The sequence below is a fragment of the Protopterus annectens genome, chromosome 13.part0, assembly GCF_019279795.1.
Source record: "Protopterus annectens isolate FY-2018-M chromosome 13.part0, PAN1.0, whole genome shotgun sequence".
Lineage (NCBI taxonomy): Eukaryota > Metazoa > Chordata > Ceratodontiformes > Protopteridae > Protopterus > Protopterus annectens.
In genome coordinates, this window is record NC_056747.1 from 659835184 (window position 1) to 659856473 (window position 21290).

Here is a 21290-nt window from a genome sequence, read left to right on the forward strand (position 1 = left end):
GTTGTTTAGGAGAATGTAAAAGATCCATGGCACAGACATTAAAGAGTTCGGAGTCTTTGTATAAACTGTAAACATGTACATAATAAACACTTTACATTTTTACATTATTTACAAAAAAATGTCCACTTTCATTCTCTCCCTAATTTCCCTTAGACTATCTTCTTCTTCTTCTTTCGGCTTTATCCCGGTTAGGGGTCGCCACAGCGGATCACCTGTCCGCACATTGAATGGCAGTGGAGTTTTACGGTGTCGAGTTGCCAGCCCGCCTAACCTTCCACAGAAGGCACACTCACACACACACCTAGGGCCAATTTAGAGTGTCCAATCCACCTGCAGCATGTCTTTGGGATGTGGGAGGAAACCGGAGCACCCGGAGGAAACCCACGCGACCACAGAGAGGACATGCAGACTCCGCACAGAAGGCACCCCAGCCGAGGATCGAACCGGAGAACCTCTTGTTGTGAGGCGGCAATGCTAACCACTGCACCACCGTGGCCACCCTAATTTCCCTTAGACTATCAACCCCCCTAATTTGAATTTGCAGATAAAACTTATTATCATCATTGCAGCAATATTACACTTTTTAATAGATTTCACTACATCATACCTTCCACAACAACCAAACACTAGCAACATTTTTTTAATCTAACTGGTCTACTTTTACTGCATCTAATAAACCATAATCCCCATCTAACAGTTAGTGCATAGGACTATGGCTTTAGAACTGTTAAGCTACCTTCCATTTTACAGGGTTTGATTCCCTCAGCCTTATTCGCCTGCTGTGTTACCATGAACAAATCACTTTAGACTGTGCTTTACAGTAATTGGGAATTTGGTCTAGGCTCCTTAATGGCTTCCTGGACTGCATGCCTAGTAACACCTGTGAATCTAAAATCACAATTATATTTAAAATTACTCCACCTGTCCCGTTCTCATATTCTTTTGTTACTTCCCGTGTCCTTTCACTCTCTAATTAAATTAGTTGTTGTTTCCTTATCTTCATACAAATTACATTACCTTTCACTGGTGTCTCTTCCAGTACTATTTAAAGGACAACTTCCACAAAAATTCTCAGCATGCCTTTAAATCCTCAACATCATCTTCCTTTGTTCTTTAATGGATCTTCTTAATACTGTCTAACCCCCCTAAATGGGGGATGAAATAGTGAGCCTACTACAAGGTGGAGAAATGAAGAGGAAAAGCACATTTTAGCTGCTGGATTAAACTGGGCATCCTTGGTGTTCCACTAAAGCACATGGGCTGGAAGCACAAAGTACACCTGTTGGGAGTTAAAACCTTAAAAAAAAAACCTCAATATCTAATGAGTAGCTTGTTTTTCTTATTTCAGGCAGATATTGGTGCATTACCACAAAGGGAAGTTGGGGCATATTAGGCATTTCTGGGGTAAATTATACAAGATTTTATGACAGTGTGACTTTGCAAAAGGTAACTGGAAATTTCAAAAGGCACAGAGTAGGCATTAAACAAACTGGGTGTAAGAGGTAGCCTTACACCTCCAAGTTTGTCTTTCTAGCTGTTCTGTGGCAGTTGCTTTGGGTGAGTGTGCCTGCATGCATGTGTTTTAAAACACACTGTTCTAAGCACTAGCAGAATCAAGTTAAGGGTAAACCAGGTTTGCTTTCTACTGCAGGTGTTAAATTATGATTAATGCTGGCAACAGTAGGTTAATCTGTTAATAACGTAGCAGTGGCTACATTTGGGCAATTCAAACTCACCATGACAAAGTCATTAAGCAGCTAAGCAGCGTCACAGAGGACATCAAAGCACAAGTGTAAATGCATGCCAACACAGTCAAGATAGACACACCAGTCTACTACACTTTCATTTCTACAGCGTGCCACAACTATATAGCTAGCCTCCCTAACTATGATCAACTGCCCAATCACATTTCAAATTCTGCCCATTTACAGAACAAATTATTAAACGTCACAGGTTGTTCCACAACCCAGAGGGATAACATACTTACTGACTCAAATCCATCCAATTATCACACCTTTTTCCTATATGAACATGGGGTTGTGGTGTCACTTCAACCGTGGTACTCTAGAGCCAAGGTTTACACTGCCGGGTGGGTAGCCCTGCCACGGTGGTTCCTCCACACCACACACACACACACACACACACATACAAACACACGGCCAATTTAGAGAGAGTGTCCAATCCAATTACTGTCCAATCCAATTACTGCATGTCTTTGGAATGTGTATTATTCTATTAATGAATAAAAATGCCCACTAACAATCGTTAGAAATCTAAACATGCAAAACAGTTACTATATCAGAAACCTTATTATCAGGTCTGAATGTATATACAACAGTTCCAGCTTTTAGTGGCAAGGTAAGTAGAAGTCAATTTTTGCTCACTCGACAGATGCAAAGTTTTATGTTGAAGACAGATTTAAGAACTATGTAAAACAAGTCAAACAGTCTGCAAAGGAAAAAGTGAAGGCAGGCCCCCTATTTCACAATGTACACCTGCAGGCAGCAGTCCATGCTGTATTTAGATTTTCCTCAAACTCCAATTCTTCATAGAGGTCCCAAGGAATAAATTATAAGTTAACATATAGCCTGCAGCGGGGGATGGGGATACTGGGTTGGTTTGAAGACTTGCACCTTGAACATGTCCAATTTACTCTGGTGCTAGAACAGCACTCAACATTTTTATTTAATGTATTTGAGAGGGGGTGGCAGGACAAAAGGAATATAAAATTTTGAACAATGAAAATAAGGACATTCTGGAAAAAATAGAAACATGGAACTTTTTTCTTCACAGTGCTACAATACTTCCAAACTATCAGCTGCCATCTGCACTCCTACAGCATTAGTGCCTACTACGCTGTATCATCAAAGGCACATAAATAAGCATGTGGCATACCGTTTTGGTCATCCTGATGCTTTCCTCGCCTTTTCTCTGGAGCTGCAATGAATCACCAGTACAACTTGGTTACTGTTGTTTAGTCAGTATTCTTCCGTCAGACTCTGCAGAACATTTTTCTCTGACAGTAATATTTTTAATCTTAAGCAATCCCAGTCTCTAGCATAGAGTTCCCTTTCATACACTGAACTCAAAATGCTGAGCAGAAAAGACAGCAACAAGTGATGACGTGCAATACCAGTCACACTGTTTACTTCTACTCAAAATTCTGAGCAGGCTGGACCTGGACTGTATCCCAGACAGTGTCATTTTTGTTTCTTGCTTTCCCACATAATTTTAATGTTTCTTCACCCACTAGTTTTAAAAGGCATTGGCCAGCAGGCTTAGGCAACCACACCCACAATTCAAAGACTACACAAGATTCACCAAATTTCTGTAACATGATAATCACACAAATCATACTTCCATTTACATCACTACAGTGGCTGTAGCTGTACCATTCTAACCCAACAGCAATCGCATTAATTCAAACTGTAATAATTAGAGACAGCAAAATCACCTAGCAATAACAAGCCAACCCATATACAGTTAGCTAGCCAGACACCACTGCACTTTACAACATAACTGCAAAAAAAGGTTTACATCTCCAGAATAAACTACAGAGACCATGGGGGAAGGAGTTACTGATACAAGTAAAAGCACCCCTAAGGAAAGTTTTGCAGCGTTTAGCTTAACTGTCTAGTAACCAAGCCCTGCATCAAGAACATACTATCAACCTTCCATTTACAGCTTAAACTCTCTCTCATCACTATTTTAAGTTTTTAATAAAATGAGGGAAGAACCACACAAAATTGTTCTTAAGATTTCCTTAAATATTATCTTTATCCTTACATGAAATCATCATAATCACTTATTGTGCAGTCAGAATCCATTGTAAAGAAAATACATAAACATATACCAGTATTAGTAGCATTCTTGTGATCACAGGTAAGAAATCAAAAAGATTAGCTAAATTATTCAAGAGCTGAAAACCCTCTTCTCATCCAAAATGCTTTCAATATGGAAAACTACAGCACTGGTGTAAAATTCAAACGATGCAGCTGCAAACATTTTTCTAAGGCTCTGCTGAACAGATAATCAACCCTTTAACTTCTACAAAGCATCATATACCTGGGTCAAAGGATTTTTACTGGCATATGTAGCATGCATGTCATACCTCCGTTTCCTACTCTCCCTAAGCAGTTAATATGCACCCTATGTAACACAATTCTGGGTCTTTCTACAGTGTCTGACTGGAGTACTAGTATGCAAGTGTACAGTTACAATTTATTTACTAATCTAGTTAGCCCAATGGAGGCCCTATTCAGTCAAGACCCGGGCTACAAGAGCAAAGTAAATAAAAAAATACACTGAAAGCAACAAATTAGCCAACTTGTATGTATATTACACACATTAAAGCATACTACACGATGACTGGCCATTAGCATTCAAAAAGTAGCATGCTGACTGGTCACCCCAACCAGCATGTCCATTGTAAACCCACACATATACCAATGGAAAAAGGTTAGCTCGCCCAGAATTTCTTCCATTGGTATATACTGTAACTTAACTTTTTTTTTTTTTTTTTTCAGAAACACACGAGAGACAGGACAGGGAAAATGCTAGGAAAATCAGGTATGTTATTCAAAACTACAGAAAAGTACCTAATTTTACTTCAGTTTCCTCCATTCTGTCTCTCTCCTACCCCTAAAGTGATCGAAACTTTTTTTATATTAAAAAAAGAGCAGCGGAGACCTTCCTTTGTCCATTACTTCCTTTCCAAAGCACTAATGTACTGGGTAAGCATGGGAACGCAAGTTGCATACGCTAACGCAGTACATCAAAAAAGCAACAGGATATGCAGCAGAAGTGGGTGAACACCACGGTGCAGTTATACAAAGACATTGTTTAAGAAAAGTAAGTAATTTTCTTCTTAAATCGTGTAATTGTATAATACCAATAGCAGACTCTGTGGTGTGGTATACTGAAGATTTACCCATGGCTGGCTTTACTTAATCACTCAGGCTTTCCCCTCGTGATTAAACAACACCAACCATGGGTAAATCTTCAATATACCACACAGACATCATCAGTTATTGCTACAACAAACCATATAATCATCTTTTGTTCTGCAACTTCAACTCTTTCTTTGTCATTAGAATTGTATACATTTTTAAGCTATCACACTGAAGAGGGGGGGTGAGGAGAAAAATTACTTTTCAGCTGGAAATTCTATCACTATCGAACATCAAGATAGTAAATTTAACTGTGTACAACAACCACCATCTTATTTGATTTTTCCCCCCTTCTTGCAGGATTTAACAAAACAAAAACCTACTAACAGGCACAGTTTTCACCACCAACACTTAAAAGATTAGGCCATTCAAAGCATCCTGCTAAAAGGCTCCACCACAAATCATTTAAGTTAGTCATATAAATGAGAGCTATGTAGCAGTAACAATATATTACCAACAAATATAACTCTAGGTTGATTAAACAGGATGATGCCCTGGAGTTCATCCATGTCAAACTCTCCATAGACAAGGTTCTTTATTATATCCTGGCTAACTACAGGTCACCGTCTATGACCCACGAAGATCATAGCTCTTACCTCGACCTATTAGAGATGCTCACCATCCAACCAAATACCCTACTCATTGGAGACTTAACTACTCTTCTATAGACTGGAAAAAGTACAGTTGTGTACACTTACCATAAATGTAGATGTTAGAGTGTATTCACTGTTGCAGTCATTACATTTGGGTTATCTGCTTGCAGGTAGCCCTCAGTCGGCCTGATTAACAAAGTCTTGGGTCCTGTGTCAGTTGCTGTCCCTTCTTCCATGACATCAAGTCATCAGGGGTATAAAACATGCAGCCGACGCCATTACATCAGTTTTTCTTGCCCCAGATGTCAGGTGCCCCCCCTAATGGGAAGCAATTAAACATAAAAGCACAAAGATATACCTCCAACAAAAAAAGCAAATGCACCAAAAAGGCTTTTAAGCATAGTAAAGGAAAGTAGAGGTATAGCCAAAAGAAGTTAGGGGGCTGGAGGGAGGGTAACCAGGACTGCAACAGTGAATACACTCGAACATCTACACTTATGGTAAGTGTACACAACTGTACAATGTTCTTCGTGTTTCACTGTTGCAGTCATTACATTTGGGCAGATTCCCAAAGCTATGGTTGGGAGGAGGAATTTAGATAGCATAAGGGCAAGCTATAAGGCCCTGCAAGACTGCAGTGGTAAAGCCAGCTCTAGATTTAGAGAAATTTGGCAAATGATAATGCTTGTTGAAAGTATATACAGAACTCCAGGTAGCAGCTTCTAGGATGTCCCTGGTAGGGACGCCTCTGAGAAAGGCTGTAGGAGGTAGATGCAGCCCTGGTGGAGTGAGGTCTGATCCCCTGGGGGATATGTTTTCCATGGTGCTTATAGCAGAAATGAATGCAATGGCTTATCCATTTAGAAATGGTTTGCTTTGAAATTGCCTTCCCCTCTGCCCCTGCAGAAAATGCCACCAGCAGTTGTTCAGATTTCCTTTGAGGTTTAGTCCTGTCCAAGTAGAATCTAAGTTGTCTGTGCACATCTAAGAAATGCAGTATCAGTTCCCGTTTATTCTGTGGATTGGGAAAGAAGGTTGGCAAATGAATGGACTGATTAAGAGCCACACTGGATACCACCTTGGGCATGAAGGATGGATTGGTTCTGAGGGACACCCTGTCCGCATGAAAGATGATGAAAGGCTCCACTGCCATAAGGGCCTGTAATTCAGATACCCTTCTAGCTGAAGTGATTGCTAAAAGGAAAGCTGTTTTCCAAGAAAGAAATTTTAAGTCTGCAGTAGCAGCTGGCTCGAAAGGAGGTAGAGTGAGTTTCTCCAATACAAAGTTAAGGTCCCAGGCTGGGGTTGGAGCTCTCCTGGGTGGTCTCAAATTTTTGGTCCCTCTGAGGAATTGCTTGAACAGTGGATAAGAGAAGAGGGGAGGTTCTGTGTTAAAATGAGCTGAAATGGCTGAGGCGTGGAGTTTAATGGTGGAAAAAGACAGGCCCTTGTGAAGCATCTCAGTTAAGTATTGTAAAATCTGAGGTAAATTGGGCGCTGCTGTGCTCATCCCTCGAGATTGGCTCCAGGCACAGAATCTTTTCCATTTTTCAGCATAAGATTTTTTAGTACTAGGCCTCCTTGCCTCTAAAATGATAAGTAATTATTCATGTAAGTATGTATTGTTGGAGCTTTTCTCCCCGGGCCTCCATTGAAAACGGGCTCCCTGAGTCCAGTGGACCTCCCCGGTCATCAAACTGGAATAAATAATAAATAAATAAATAAAATCACACATTTGCCAAGGGATGGTAAAGGAGAGATTAAGTAATTAGCCAGGTTGCAAGGTTCAGTGTTGGAAGCTGAGGGTGCAGAATCTGGTTCTCCTGCTGAGACAGCAGGGAAGGAGTCTGAGGCAGGTGCCATGGAGATAACAGTGACACACTGCACAGGAGGGGGAACTAGTGTTGGTGCAGCCAGTCTGGAGCAATCAAAATCATCCTTGGTTTGTCCTGTTTGACTTTTTAGCAGTTCTTTGGAGAGCAGAGGCAGAGGAGGGGGGGGGACGCATAGACTGATAGGTTTTTCCAGCTGAAGGACAGAGCATCCACTTTTCAGGCTTGTTTGTGGGGTGTCCTTGTGCAAAATTTGTTCAATTGGTAGTTCTGGGGAAAGGCAAACAGGTCTATATCTGGGCTCCCCCATTTGCTTATCAACATGTTGAAAATCCTTGGCTCCAGTTTCCACTCGTGTGGGTCCATGAGGTTTCTGCTTAGTCCGTCTGCCAGTGTATTTAATTTTTCCTAGCAGGAACTGAGCTTGTAGGTGCACTTGGTAGCTCAAGGCTGTGTTCCACAATGCCATGGCTAGTCTGCAGAGGGGGTACGAATGTGTACCCCCCTACTTTTTTATGTACCACATAACAGTGGTGTTGTCCATCTTTACCATTAGTTGTCCTGGAAGAATGTGGTCCTTGAAGGCTGTTAGAGCATTCTGTACAGCTAACATTTCTTTTTGATTGATATGCAGGTGCATTTGACATAGGTTCCATTTGCCCTGAATGCACTTCCCTGCCAGGTGAGCCCCCCCATGCATAGTCTGATGCATCTGTTGCTAGGGTTTGGGTGGCAAGGGGTGGTGTGAAAGCAAGTCCCTTGTTTTGGTGGCAGGCCTTTGCCCATCAAAGGAACTCTAGGCGTAGGCAAGGTATGATAGGAATCACTGTTTCTAGGTCTTGAGAATGTTGACACCATAGGTTTTTTAGATACCACTGTAGTTTCCTCATATGCAGTCTTGCATATGGAATTAGAAGAATGCAGGAGGCCATGAACCCCAAGGCTTGCAGTATTTGTCTTGCAGATAGCAGGGTTTTTGTGGCCACTTGTTTGAAGTAGGTTGTCAAATGAATTTGCTTTTCTGGCGTGAGGTAAGCCATCTGGGGAGTTGTATTCAAGCTTGCACCCAGGAATATAAATTTGTTGACAGGGTACCAGGTGTAATTTATTTTCATTTATGGTGTACCCCAGACAAGTTAGAACCCTTTTTACAAAGGCCAGACGATTCAAATGTATGTCCTGGCTTTCTGCCTGAATTAGACAATCGTCCAGGTATGGGTATATTTGAATATTTCTTTGCCTGCAAAAAGCAATAACTGGAGCTAGGCATTTTGTGAATACCCTGGGTGCAGTAGATAAGCCAAAGGGCAGTGCAGGGAACTAATAGTGCATGTAGCCTGCTTTGAAGCGTTGGTACCTTCTGCAAGATTCCCTGATTGGGATGTGCAGGTATGCTTGTTTTAAATCTAGTGTTGCCAACCAGGCATCTTTGCCTAGCATAGGAAGTAATTGGTGAAGAGTCAGCATCTTGAATTTTGGAATCTCCAAAAAGGTGTGTAGAGTAGACAGGTCCAGGATAGGATGCCATGAATTGTCTTTTCTGGGTACCAGGAAAAGTCTTGAGTAGAAACCTTGTCCCTTTTCCTCTTCTGGTACCAGTTGAATAGTTCACATGCTTAAGAGAGAAAGTACTTGTTTTGGGGCCTCTGCCCAATTGGGGGCAGGTCCGGCCACCAACTTGGTGTTGGCAATGTGTGGAAGTGAAATCTGTATCCCTGGGACACTATATTTAAAACCCATTTGTCCTGGGTAATGAGTTCCCAATTCTTTGCATGAAGAGCAATCTTTCCCCCCAAAGGGGCAGTCAGTTGATAAGTGCTTGGAAATTTTAAAAGGAAGTCATTGAGACAGTTTACCATAGGGGAGAGTTTTATTATTCCCAGACTTGGAAGTGGAGGCTCCCCCACTGCTTAGTTCTGTGAGTCCTCTGGGACTGAAACCTGGGGTTTTTGCTGTGTCTGGGTTTGGCTTGAGAAGACCTGGAAGGGGCTGGAAAGGACCAATTCTTAGAGGGCCAGTGCCTACTAAATACACACGGCTGAACTTGTAAAAAATCGTTAACAGTTTGCATAGATTTAGCTTCATCTTCCATCTTTTTAAGAACTTTCTCAGCCTTGTTGCCAAATGGGCGGTCCTGATTTAAAGGAGCATCCAACAATTTAGCTTTAACATGATCAGGCAAAGATTGCTCCTTAAGCCAAGCATGCCTTCTGAGCACAGACCCAGTTAACAGCAGCCCTACAAGAGGCCTCTAATGAATCAAAACCACATTGCAAAGTATGTTTTTCAACTTGTTCAGCGGAATGCATTAAATCCTGTAATTTTCCACATAGTCAAGAATCATCATTTTCCATTTAAGCAGCCCAATAACATGTTGCTGATATTTTAACATATGAAACTGGCAGTTTAAAGCCCTAATGGCCAAGATTGCAGAAGTGTAAACCTTCTTACCCCATCTATCCAGCTCCCTGGAGTCCCTATCAGAATGGGTAGGATTTTTAGCAGTAGAAGCCTTAATGCCCTTGGGCCCCTGTGAAATAGTCTCTGGATCTGCAATAGGAACTTGTGGGACTCCGGGACCCTGTAGTATCTTTCACGTTTTCTGAGAGCAGGAGGCAGGGAATCGGGCCAAACTAGATTCCGAGAAAGCATCATCAACAATGTCTAGTACAGGAGGAATAGCTAAAAGCCTATGCTGAGGTAGGAGAAGGAAATCCCTAAGCCTCTGTTTTGAATCAGAAAAATCCTGGCTTTCCCAGTGGAAATGCTCCCTTAGAGTATGTAAGGTTTCCCCAAAAGAAAAATCCTCAGGAGGGGAAGCAGAGGGAATAGAGTCCTCTGCATCAGAATCCTCATAAGTAGGCAAGGGCAAATCCAGATCATCAGAAGAGTCAGAAAAAACATAATCCTGATCAGAAGATTCATAATCAACTTCAGTACTAGGCCTCTTAGAAGGGGGGGTTGGCTACCCCTGATTAGAGTTATTAGATCTTCAGCCATTCTTATCATTTGTTTTTTAGGCATAGAAGCCTGAGCATGTGGCCTGGGCATCAGTTTTTTAGACATGGATCGAGATTTAGGCCTAAGTAATGAAGGAGGTGTTGATTTAATATGCAAGTCCGTAGGCCTGAATACACCCTCAGAAGCTGGTGCCTGCACAGTGGCTCCGGACCCATCCAAGGTAGAGACATCCGTGGGTTCCATAGCTGAAGTATCTAGCGGCATACCGGACTCTGAATGGGTCTCAGTAGAGTCCTGCAAATCAGACGTAGCGGGTATCAGGGGCTGCAAAAGCACCTCACTGAGTACCGGCGAACTGGCGACTGGCTTAGGAGAAGCGTCGTCGGCAGTTTTGGACCTCTGTGGCCTGTCTCTGTCTTTATCTTTGCGTTTTTTCGGAATCCCGGTAGTCGGATGGCTAACCGATGACATTTCTGGATAATTAAACTGAGAACCGAAATATTTAGAGGAGAAAATATACAGACAACGGATAGTGCACCTTTTTAAACAAAGCACAAAACTGACAGCAAGGTACGTCGTGGTCAGGGTCTAGGCAAAGAATACAGTACGAATGAAAATCTTTATGAGGTTTTTGCTTTCCACAAGTAATGCAATTATTAACTTTTACTGACATCAGTAAGGAGCAAGAAAAGGTTTCCCCAATGGGGTACTTGGCTTTAGTTGAAGACTTCAGTTCTGAAACTCGAAAACGAAAATGTCAGGAGTACGCAGACCGCCACTTACGAACTGCTTCTGCTTCGGGCACCGCACAGCAAGAAAGACTGATTTAATGGCGCTGGCTGCATATTTTATACCCCTGACGACCTGACGTCATGAAAGAAGGGACAGCAACTGACGCAGAACCCAAGACTTTGTTAATCAGGCCGACTGAGGGCTACCTGCAAGCAGATAATGCAAATGTAATGACTGCAACAGTGAAACATGAAGAACATCCTACACTACCTCTAACTCACAGGCACAATATTTCCTGGACTTTAATCAACACAAACACCCTGGACCAGACAATGCACACTCCAACCAGAGGATGAAACATAATGGACCTAGTACTTGCCAACAACACACTGTTGCCACCCCCCCCCCCCCCCCCCAGTGTTATGTCCTCATTGGCAACGTTGGACCACAAAGCAGTTTCCCTCAAAATAAAAATCAACCCAGAAACTTCAGCTAAACCCATTACAGTTAGGGAGTTTAGTAAAGCAAACTACTTGCTATTAAGCAACAGTTTCTCAAAACGTACAGCCCCCAAACCCAAAGAACACGGGTTCCTATCATATGTTCGAAGGTTTAAAACTTCAAATCACTAAAGGTCGAACTTTAATGATCGAAGTTTTAAAACCTCGAATCATATAACCGAGATCGCCATAGAGCACAGGAAGGGAAGATTTCCCTTTACTGCACTGTAGTGCAATCTCGGAGTTGGTATATTTAAGTAGCGGGGTGTGGGGGCGCAGGGGAGCTTGTCCCCCTGCATACAGCTTTTTTTTTTTTTTTTTTTGGGGCTTAAAATTTTTTTTTGACATTCGAAGTATTAAAGGTTCGATCATTAAAGTTTGAATTTTAGTGATCTGGACTTTTAATACTTCGACATTCTGATATAGACCCAAGAACACAGCTACCTATGCAAAATTATTTACAGAAACTGTACAACCATGTAAATGGTTGCATTGAGACTACCATACCTACCAGAAGCAGGTCCAGATCCAAGAGCAAAAACAACCCCAAACCAGTGGAATCCTCACTTTAAAAGGGAATATAACAAAAGAAAAAAAAAGTCATTGTCAAAATTAGAAACAGCAACTCTGAACTAAACAAGAAACTAATAGGTCTAATAAAGTTCAACAAGGCCAATTGTGACACCAGGATAGCCTCCCAGGCTAAGGACAGACACAAGGTCTTCTTCAGCTACATCAGGAACCATAAATGCAACACTCAGCACTGCGCAGAACTGGTGGTAAATGGCATAACCTTCACTGACCAAGGTGACAGTGAATCTATTGGCTGATAAATTTAGCCAACGCTAAAAACACTGCTATAATGGGCCCCAATAACATTGCCAGTTGCCTCTTACACAGGTAAAAACAAAACCTAGCAGGGCCACTTTAGACACTCTTCAGCTACAGACTCAAAACTGGTTATGTGCCAGGTGGACAGAAGGTTGCAACAGTCAGCCCTCTTCATAAGGGTGGACCATCAAAAACCCATCAGTCTGACAAATCTGATATGCAAAGCCACTAATCATTATGGAAATGATCAACACGGACATTGTCAACCTACAGACACTGGACCTATCCCAGTCTGGCTTTAATTGAAGATTTTGTTGGCTTAACCTGGTAGACTTCTTCGAGAGAGTCACCAAGGCTATGGATGAGGGGAAAACTGTGCACACCACCTACCTTGACCTGGCCAAGGCATTCACTGCAATAACCCACTCAGGTATTGCTGACAAACTCTCAGAACTAGGCAAAAAAAACCTCTACATAACTCACTGGATTTCTCACTAACTCACAGACAGGACATGATTGGTGAGACCCTAGAGAGGTGGAAATATGCTCTAGAGGAGTGGAATGAAGATCAGTAGGACTAAGACAGAAGGGAGGGAGAATAGAGGAATTGTGAGGATGCAGGGAGTAGAGTTGGTGAAGGTGGATGAGTTTAAATACTTGGGATCAACAGTCCAGAGTAATGGCAAGTGTGGAAGAGAGGTGAAGAAGAGACTACAGGCAGGGTGGAGTGGGTGGAAGAGTGTCAAGAGTGATTTATGACAGATTAGTACCAGTAAGAGTGAAAAGGAAGGTCTACAACAGGGAAGTGAGACCAGCTATGTTATATGGGTTGGAGACAGTAGCACTGACAAAAAGGCAGCAGTCGGAGCTGAATGTGGCAAAGTTAAAGATGTTAAGATTTGCACTGGGTGTGACGAGGGTGGGCAGGATTAGGAATAAGTATATTAGAGGGCCAGCCCAGGGTGGAAGGTTTAGAGACAAAGCCAGAGGCAAGATTGTGTTGATTTGGACATGTGCTGAGGAGGGATGCTGGATATATTGGGAAAAGGATGCTAAGGATGGAGTGCCAGGTAAGAAGAAAAGAGGAAGGCCTAAGATAAGGTTTATGGATGTGGTGAGAGAGGACATGCAGGTGGTCAGTGTGACAGAGCAACATGCAGAGGACAGGAAGAAATGGAAACATATGCTCCACTGTGGTGACCACTAAGGGAACAGCCGAAAGAAAAAGACGACAACGACGACTTCTAAGTGTATAAAAACGGATATGTTCAACACTGTAAAAATATTTCTGATTTTTTGTTACTGAGGATCGCTTGTCTGTGACAAATAAAGGCTTGTTGCTTTGGAACACTACCTGGTTTTCCTGATGTTTGGGAATTATTGTGACTGAGCTCATCAACAAAGTTTTAAGACCACTAGTTTTTTCCGTTTTATTTTTTCCTCAACACTCGGGTGGTGAGGTTGGAACTAAACAGATTCCTATGCTTGTTCTAGTATATCTACACAAACAACAAAAGGCTAGAAAAAATGGAAGAATCTTTAAATAGACATTCAGATGAGGCGATAAAGCTGTAAAAATCAGAGACTGAAATGAGGAAAAGGCTGGCTGAATATGAGACTGCAAGAAGAGATGATGCAATCCTACCAGCAGGAGGAGTTGATTCTGACAAAACTGTGGCAGAAGGACAAAATGCTAACAGTGGGAGACAGCAAAGTGTTTGAGGAGAATGATATTTCATTGTACACCAGGCAGAAGAGGAGTAAATTCAGTCTACTGTTCAGAGTACATTGAGACACAGGTGTGAAATTCAAACTGCTGTACCCAGCTGTCTTAAAGGTATTCTTCTCTGGAAGGACAAAATCATTTTTTGATGAAGTGCATGCCAAGCAGAAAATACAAAAGCTTGTCCAACAAAAAAGTGAGCTGTGAATCAAAAGGAGATTCTAATTCTTGTTCTTCTGGTAAAGTCCACAGACAGACTTCCCACTGTTTCATGGAAAAATGTTGGAGAGAAGGAGAGAGCATGCGATTGGACTAGAAGAATTGAGAGTACATTGGAAATGAAGCAGAGGTAGGATTTGTGAGATGGAGATGAACAGTAATAAAACCAGTAACAATGTGAGATTACAATGCAATAATTATACTTGTGAAATATGACAGAACAAAAAAATCTGGAAACACTGGACTTTCAGAATTTGTTGGACTTGTGGGGGACAATGTCATTAATGTTCAAAAAATTATTTGGGGAGGAGAATAGAGGGGAGAAAGTTAACTGTAAGTAAAGAAAACATTTTTTCCTTAATAGCATTTTTGTGGTGTACTGCAGTGGTGGTGCTGCGGTAGCATTGTCGCCTGACAGTAAGACGTTGTCCTGTTTGATTCTCAGCTAGAGCGTCTTCTGTGTGGAGACATGCATGAATGGGTGTACCTCCGTTGAAGGTTGTGCGTCAGGGCTGGCAACTCGGCACGCAAAATATTACTGCCAATCATTAGCGGACCGGAGTTCCGCTGTGGCGACCCCAAACCGGGAAAAGCCAAAAGACACAACAACAAGCATTTTTGTGGTGTATGGCTTTCTTTGCATGCTGTAAAGTAATGTTTTCTCAACTTTTTTTTTTTTACGAGTAATGGGGACTGCAAATAGCTCCTGCTGTTCCTTTTTTCCTTTCTTTCTCCCTTTTCTCTTTCTTCTTGTTCAGTTTTAGGAAATGTAGGCAACTGCAATGAAAAAAGCCTGGTTAAAAGAGCATGGCAAAAGAAAAATCAATGTGTTTTTTTATCATTTTTGCATTGGGGAATGACTGGATCAAGGACCTTAGATTTATTAACATGTTTTAAGAGAAAGCAAGTAAATGAAAAAATATTGAACATTATGAGTTTTTTTTCTATAAAGTGAATGAATGTATGTCAAGTAACAATTCTGTATCTGGTCCTCATGTCTCTATGGAGACAGTCTGATAATGAGAAATTGGTTACAGTCTGGTAGAGACTGATTGGCAGGTGGAAAAAAAGAAAAGAAAAACTTGCTTGGAGATGATGTTCTCTGAAAGCATTCAGTTTTTTCCCAGCTGAGACAGCTACAAAGATAAGGCAAAACCAGTTAGCACTTAGAAGCACAGGCTGCACCATGCATCATAGCATGAATAACCCTTCTTTTAGGTTAATTCAATTCTGAATGTGGCTGTCAGTTTGGGACATTTGTTCCTATTAGGAGAGTAAAACTTCAACATATGAAGACGTACATAGTTTTGTGTGTTAGTATTAAATTAATAGGTTTTGGGGGCTATTGAGGGTTATCAATAAAACAAAGTTTTGTAAGATGTGACATAGGCTCAAAAGTATATGACAAGAAACAACGATATAAAAGTTCAGCCTGCCAGTATATGCATGTAACATAAAAGCTGGAACTAGACATTTAACAAAAAAGGTTGTGAAGGCTGCCAGCCTAGCTAGATAGAATTTTGTAAATAATTGTATGTCCTTGTAAATATTAATATGATCCACAGACTTATTTGACAAATGTAAGAAAACTGTGTTATGTTCTGACCTTCAAAAATATACTGAAAGCTGATAAGTAAAGCATTTTGCAACTGTGTGTGATCTCAAGCTAGGAGACAGGATGCCTGCAGCTAGAAATTCTTTCTATTGTCCTAAGACAGAGATAATTACTAGGTTTCACATGTAAATTGTCTTTTATTGCTGTGGCTTCCTGGCATGTGCAGATCAAAAAGAATTGTTATTTTTTTAGTTCTGTTAGCCTGGGAACTAAATGAGAGAAGTGACAAGAATGATGTACTCTGAAATGACTCAATAGTAATGCATGTTATCAATTTAATGGCTACCTCAGAAAGAAAGTATTACATTTGGTATTTTGTTCTGAAGCTGACAACTCGCCAGCACTTTGCCTTGTTAAGTAAAGTTATTTAGAACATAGTTTCTCTTAGACATAGATACGAATATAGCCAGATTAGTCTGTTTTCTATATTTATGTCAGACTGTTTTTATTATTTATTATTGAATATTTTAAACCTTTTAAATGTGGCTGTTTTGTGTAGAGATAATTTAAGCTCTTAGCGTACTTGCATGTATTTGGTGATACTGTATAAGCCACTCGAGAATAGCCTTGCTGTTCGTCACACTTAATATTTGGATAACAGTAACATTACACAGTAGAATTGGTCACCCTTTGGTAAGGGCCTTTATAGTAGCTGATGGGAGTAGTTGGTGGCAGTGGATTACTACCTTAAAGCCTGGGCAGAAGAGGACATAGCTAGTGAACCTGTGCCAGCCTTCCCCAGGAGTGTCTGTGTGTTGTATATAAATCAAATCTCAAAGTGTGCGTGTGTGCGTGTGTCAGCTCCTTGGGCAGGGACACAAAGCACTGGTTGGACAGAGAGGGTTACTGGAAGTTTTGGCTTGACTACTCGGCTGACATCTGAACCCTACAGCTGTGCCAGTGGAGAGTCTTACTGGAGATCTGGGGGGAAACTAGCCCCAGATGGACTGTGATCTCCATGTGCTCTTAAGGGAAACTGGACTTTACTGTATGTGTACTTGTTATCCTCCCAATGTGGACACCCCTCACTGGTGCTAGTGGTGAGGATTGAGGCTCCTTGATTACTGGGCCAGTCCACTGATGTCACAAAGGTGTTATACATCAAAGGTGGGAATAATAACTTTTTAATACAATGATGCTTTCTGTAATGACTTTAAATATCAATTGTCTCACAGAAAAAGAATGGTGAACTATATTAAAAATGTAGATGCAAATAGCTATGTTACAGGAGACACACTTGGAAAGAACTAAACGCGAATTCAATAAAGAAAGGTTTTTAGGATGGTTATTCAGTGGAATATCCTTTAGGACAAAGGAAAACAGGAGTACTTACAATAATTGTAAGAGAATCTCCAATAGTGATAGAAGAGGATAAAAAAGACAATAATGTCAGATTCATAGTGCTAAGGGGTCACTAGCAAGGGAGGAGGATTACATTGGCATATATTTATATCCCACCTAAAATGGCTATAATGGAGCTTAAGAAAATTCTTGAAGAAAAACAGTTATTCAGCAAGGAATATTACTTACAGGTGGGGGACTGGAATTTGATTTGCTGCAGTGAAGATGTGTCTAGGGGCCCAGAAGGGAAAACAAGATAAAATTTTGAAGAAATGTATGAAAATATTTGGCATGGAAGATGTGAACTCAGTTACAGGAGTTCAGAGTGAATTTACATATTAGTCCCCATGCTAGAGGGACAGATTCATAACCCAGAGGCTCCCTTCACTCTGGAATAAAATCCCAGTCCAGGTTAGGCAGAGTCCCTCATTGACTCTCTTCAAGAGGTGTGGATAGGAGATCGTAGGTTTACCCTGGGTATCACTTCTGTGTCACTGTTAGACAGAGGCACAGTATACTAACCTCGAAAAAGGGCATAGCAAAATAAATTTAAAATGGGTGGCGAAAGCCAAACACATTCTGGCTAGGCTTATAAATGCCCTAGGGTAGATAGTATGAACCTATATAAAAACTGGGCTAGGCTAAACCGACTTTACATTTCCAGGAACATGTGCATTTAAATGAAGGTCTTGATATGCACCTAATAACTATTTCAGATCATGCACCAATAATAACTAAAATAAAAACGAGACACTGGCTCTTTCCCACCTATCTGCTGAAAAGAGAGGAATTTAAGGAATGGGTACTGGAGATTATTCAAGATCTATACTAATTGATAGGAGTTACTTCTGAAAATATAGCTAGGGAGTGGGATAAAATTAAGGTGGAGTTTAAAAATAGAGTGTTAATAAAAGAAAGGGACCTATGGTTAAGAAGTAACAAGAATTATTTAGAGGGACTGATAAATGTTTAAGTATTGCAGAATAGGGGGAATCTCACAAAAGAACAGGATCAACTGCTGTATGCCAAGCAGAAAATTAGAATGACTGCTGTTGAGTGTTGTTATCAAAAAACTGTTGCTTAAGCACAAGTTTAGTACAAAAACTCAGGCAACAGAAAGAATAAAGGGCTGCCACCAAGCTTAGGAAGCCTATAACAAGGAAGGTAACAAAAGATCATGTAGAAGTATTTCAGAAATTCTATGACAGCCTGTATAAAGCACAGAAATATGAAATCAAGAAAAGATACAATTGGAAATGCTTACGGAAGAATTAAATATGCCAAGGTTAGAGGTAGATGAAGCTCAATTACTAACAGGATAGGAGGAGATGAGATAAAAAAAATATGATGTATAATCAAAGTCCACAGGAATAGATGGTATTTCTGTGGAAGTTTGAAAGCTAGGAGGGAAAAAAAAAACTAATAAAGATCTGGAGGGTTTTGTTAAACAATATTTTAAGAGGAGAAGTACCAACATCCCGGAAGAAAGCAGTGGTAGCTGTAATACCCAACGAGGGTAAAGATCCAGGAGAACCAGCTTCATATAGGCCCTTTTCAATACTAAACCATGATCATAAAGTGCTCATGTCAATAATGGCTAAAAGAATGGCAAAAGCATTGCCACAACTAATAGATTTGGCTCAATGTGGTTTTGTGGAGGAGAGGCAAACATTTGACAACATTAACAGAACACTGACGATTCAGAAGGAAGCAGAATACAAGAAAACACCACTGTTGTTAGTGGGTCTTGATGCAAAGAAATCATTTGACAGAGTAAGCTGGGACTTCATGAGCAGGGCAATGTAAACACTTGCATTCCCTGAAAAAAATAAGGTTGATTAGGAGGATATATGGGGGAATCGGAGGCAAAAAGTAAAGTGGGTGATGTCCTCTCTGACAATTTCTGCTTGAGCAGAGAAACCAGGCAGGGGTGTTCTCTTTCCCCTTTATTTGCATTATATTTAGAAACACTGGCAAAGAAAACAAGGGACTCAGAAATTCAAGGATATAACTGGTATGGTAGTCAAGAACAGCTGGCTGTACTTGCTGATACAAGTTTATACCTGACAAAACCAGAAAGGGACATTACAACGTTGTGGAACATTTTGAGACAGTTTCAAATCTTTTTTTGGGATACAAAATTAATGAAGCTAAAAACAAAGGCAACAGCGGTAAATTATGTACCCAAATATTAATTGGTTCAGCAATATCCATATTTATGAGGACATGATACAATGAAGTATTTAGGAGTATGGATTAAACACAATTATAGTGTGGCAGCTAAGGACCTGTGGGAAGAGATTAAACAAAAGATAATACAAAAAGTGAGCAAATGGAAGCTTTGCTATATAGATAAAAATATAAGATACAAGCAGTTAAAATGTTTTTAGTTCCATTAGTCTTGTACAAAAGTCAAGCATATTTTTATCAACCAGAGGAGAAGTTGGGGATAGCAATTAATAAAGAGCTGAAGGACTTTAACTGGAGAAGAAAACTGAAACAGTCAAGTGGGAGAAGCGGATTCTTCCAGTAGAATAGGGCGGATTAGGATTCATACCTCTCAACTGTCCTGGATTTTGACTCAAATTTTAGCTCTGTTCCTCTTAATCCCTCCCAAAACTGGTGACGTTTGGAGGAAAAGGTGGTGAACTACACTTAATAATGGCAATAATTAGTTATAGACTTATTTTTACTTCAGAAACTGCATATTAATTTAAATTCTCTTCTGTCATTGTCTCAAGCTAATTGTGCTAATATTTTAAAAGCATCTCTGATTGCCCCTGATTTTTTTGTGTATTTGTCCCCGATTGGTTGAGAGCTGTGATTAGGATTACCCAATTTGAAGGGGTATTTCAGAGCTATGCAGTTAAAGGTCCTATACATACAAACAGAAAAAAGAAGTTATGTCTTACCATAACATTCCATCTGTATTGTTGACCCTCGTTCAGTCATTACGTATGGGTATCGTTTCCAAGCTCAGAACCGAGCCGGCCATTTTCCAAGCTAGCATCAGCTTCAAACTCTCGAGCTAAATTCTTACCCACAATTCCCCTCTCCCTGTTACCTCAGATTGAGTTTGCAAGTTAAAGAAGGTAGAGGCTACCTCTGGTCAAATAACCTAAGAGAACTGGATGGTGAGATCCACTAGAACCCACAGGAGGGTGAAGGAGGGGGGGTCATAATGACTGAACGAGGATCAACAATACAGATGGAACGTTATGGTAAGACATAACTTCTTTATCTGATGGTTAATCCTCGTTCATTCCTTACGTATGGGACAGAGTCCCCAGCTACCTCTATTCCTGGGAGGCTCTCATGGAAGGACATTCTTGAGCACCATAGAACCGAAAGATGCTCTTCCCCTGGAGGCCAAATCCAATTTGTATGATTGATGAAGGTATGAGGCGTAGCCCAAGTTACGGCTGCACAGATGTCATGTAAAGAAGCTCTGGCATGGAAGGCAGCAGAAGTTGCCACGACCCAGTTGAATGAGCTTTCATGGTAGTAGGCAACGAGATATTACGTTGTGTGTAAATAAATGTCACACAGTCCTTCAACCATCTAAATAATGTGACCTTAGCAACAGCCGATCCTAATCTAGATCCAGAAAAGGCCAAGAATAACTGGTCAGATTTAAGAAAAGGTTTAGTCCTGTTGAGGTAAAAACAGATTTGCCTGTGTATATCAAGGGTATGTAGGCAATACTCTCCTCTGTTTGAATGGCTGGGAAAGAAAACTGGCAATTCAATGGCTTGATTAATGGACATTTCAGAGATCACTTTAGGCAGAAATGATGGGTTAGTTCTCAGAGACACTATCTCTATGAAAAATCAAGTATGGACTCTTGATACATAAAGCTTGAAGTTCAGAAATACGTCTGGCAGAAGTAATAGCGACCAGAAACGAGGTTTTCCATGACAAATACTTGCGGTCGCAAGAAGAGGCTGGTTCCAAAGGTGCTATTGTCAAAGCTTGTAGAACTGCTCATAAATCC

General features: G+C 40.9%; 1 protein-coding gene across 2 annotated transcripts in view; it reads right to left on the reverse strand.

The window, feature by feature from the left end:
- The window catches only part of MYO1C (myosin IC), a 1794562-nt gene that overhangs the window by 1489741 nt on the left and 283531 nt on the right, over nt 1-21290 (reverse strand). Inside the window, exon 1 of one of the 2 annotated variants that reach the window (XM_044054344.1) lies at nt 2896-3084. The exons of the other annotated variant lie outside the window; for it this stretch is intronic. Coding sequence (XP_043910279.1) covers nt 2896-2907 — 12 coding nt within the window. The 5' untranslated portion in view covers nt 2908-3084. Of the gene's footprint in view, nt 1-2895; nt 3085-21290 lie in introns of those variants that run through there. 2 annotated transcript variants of the gene reach the window in all.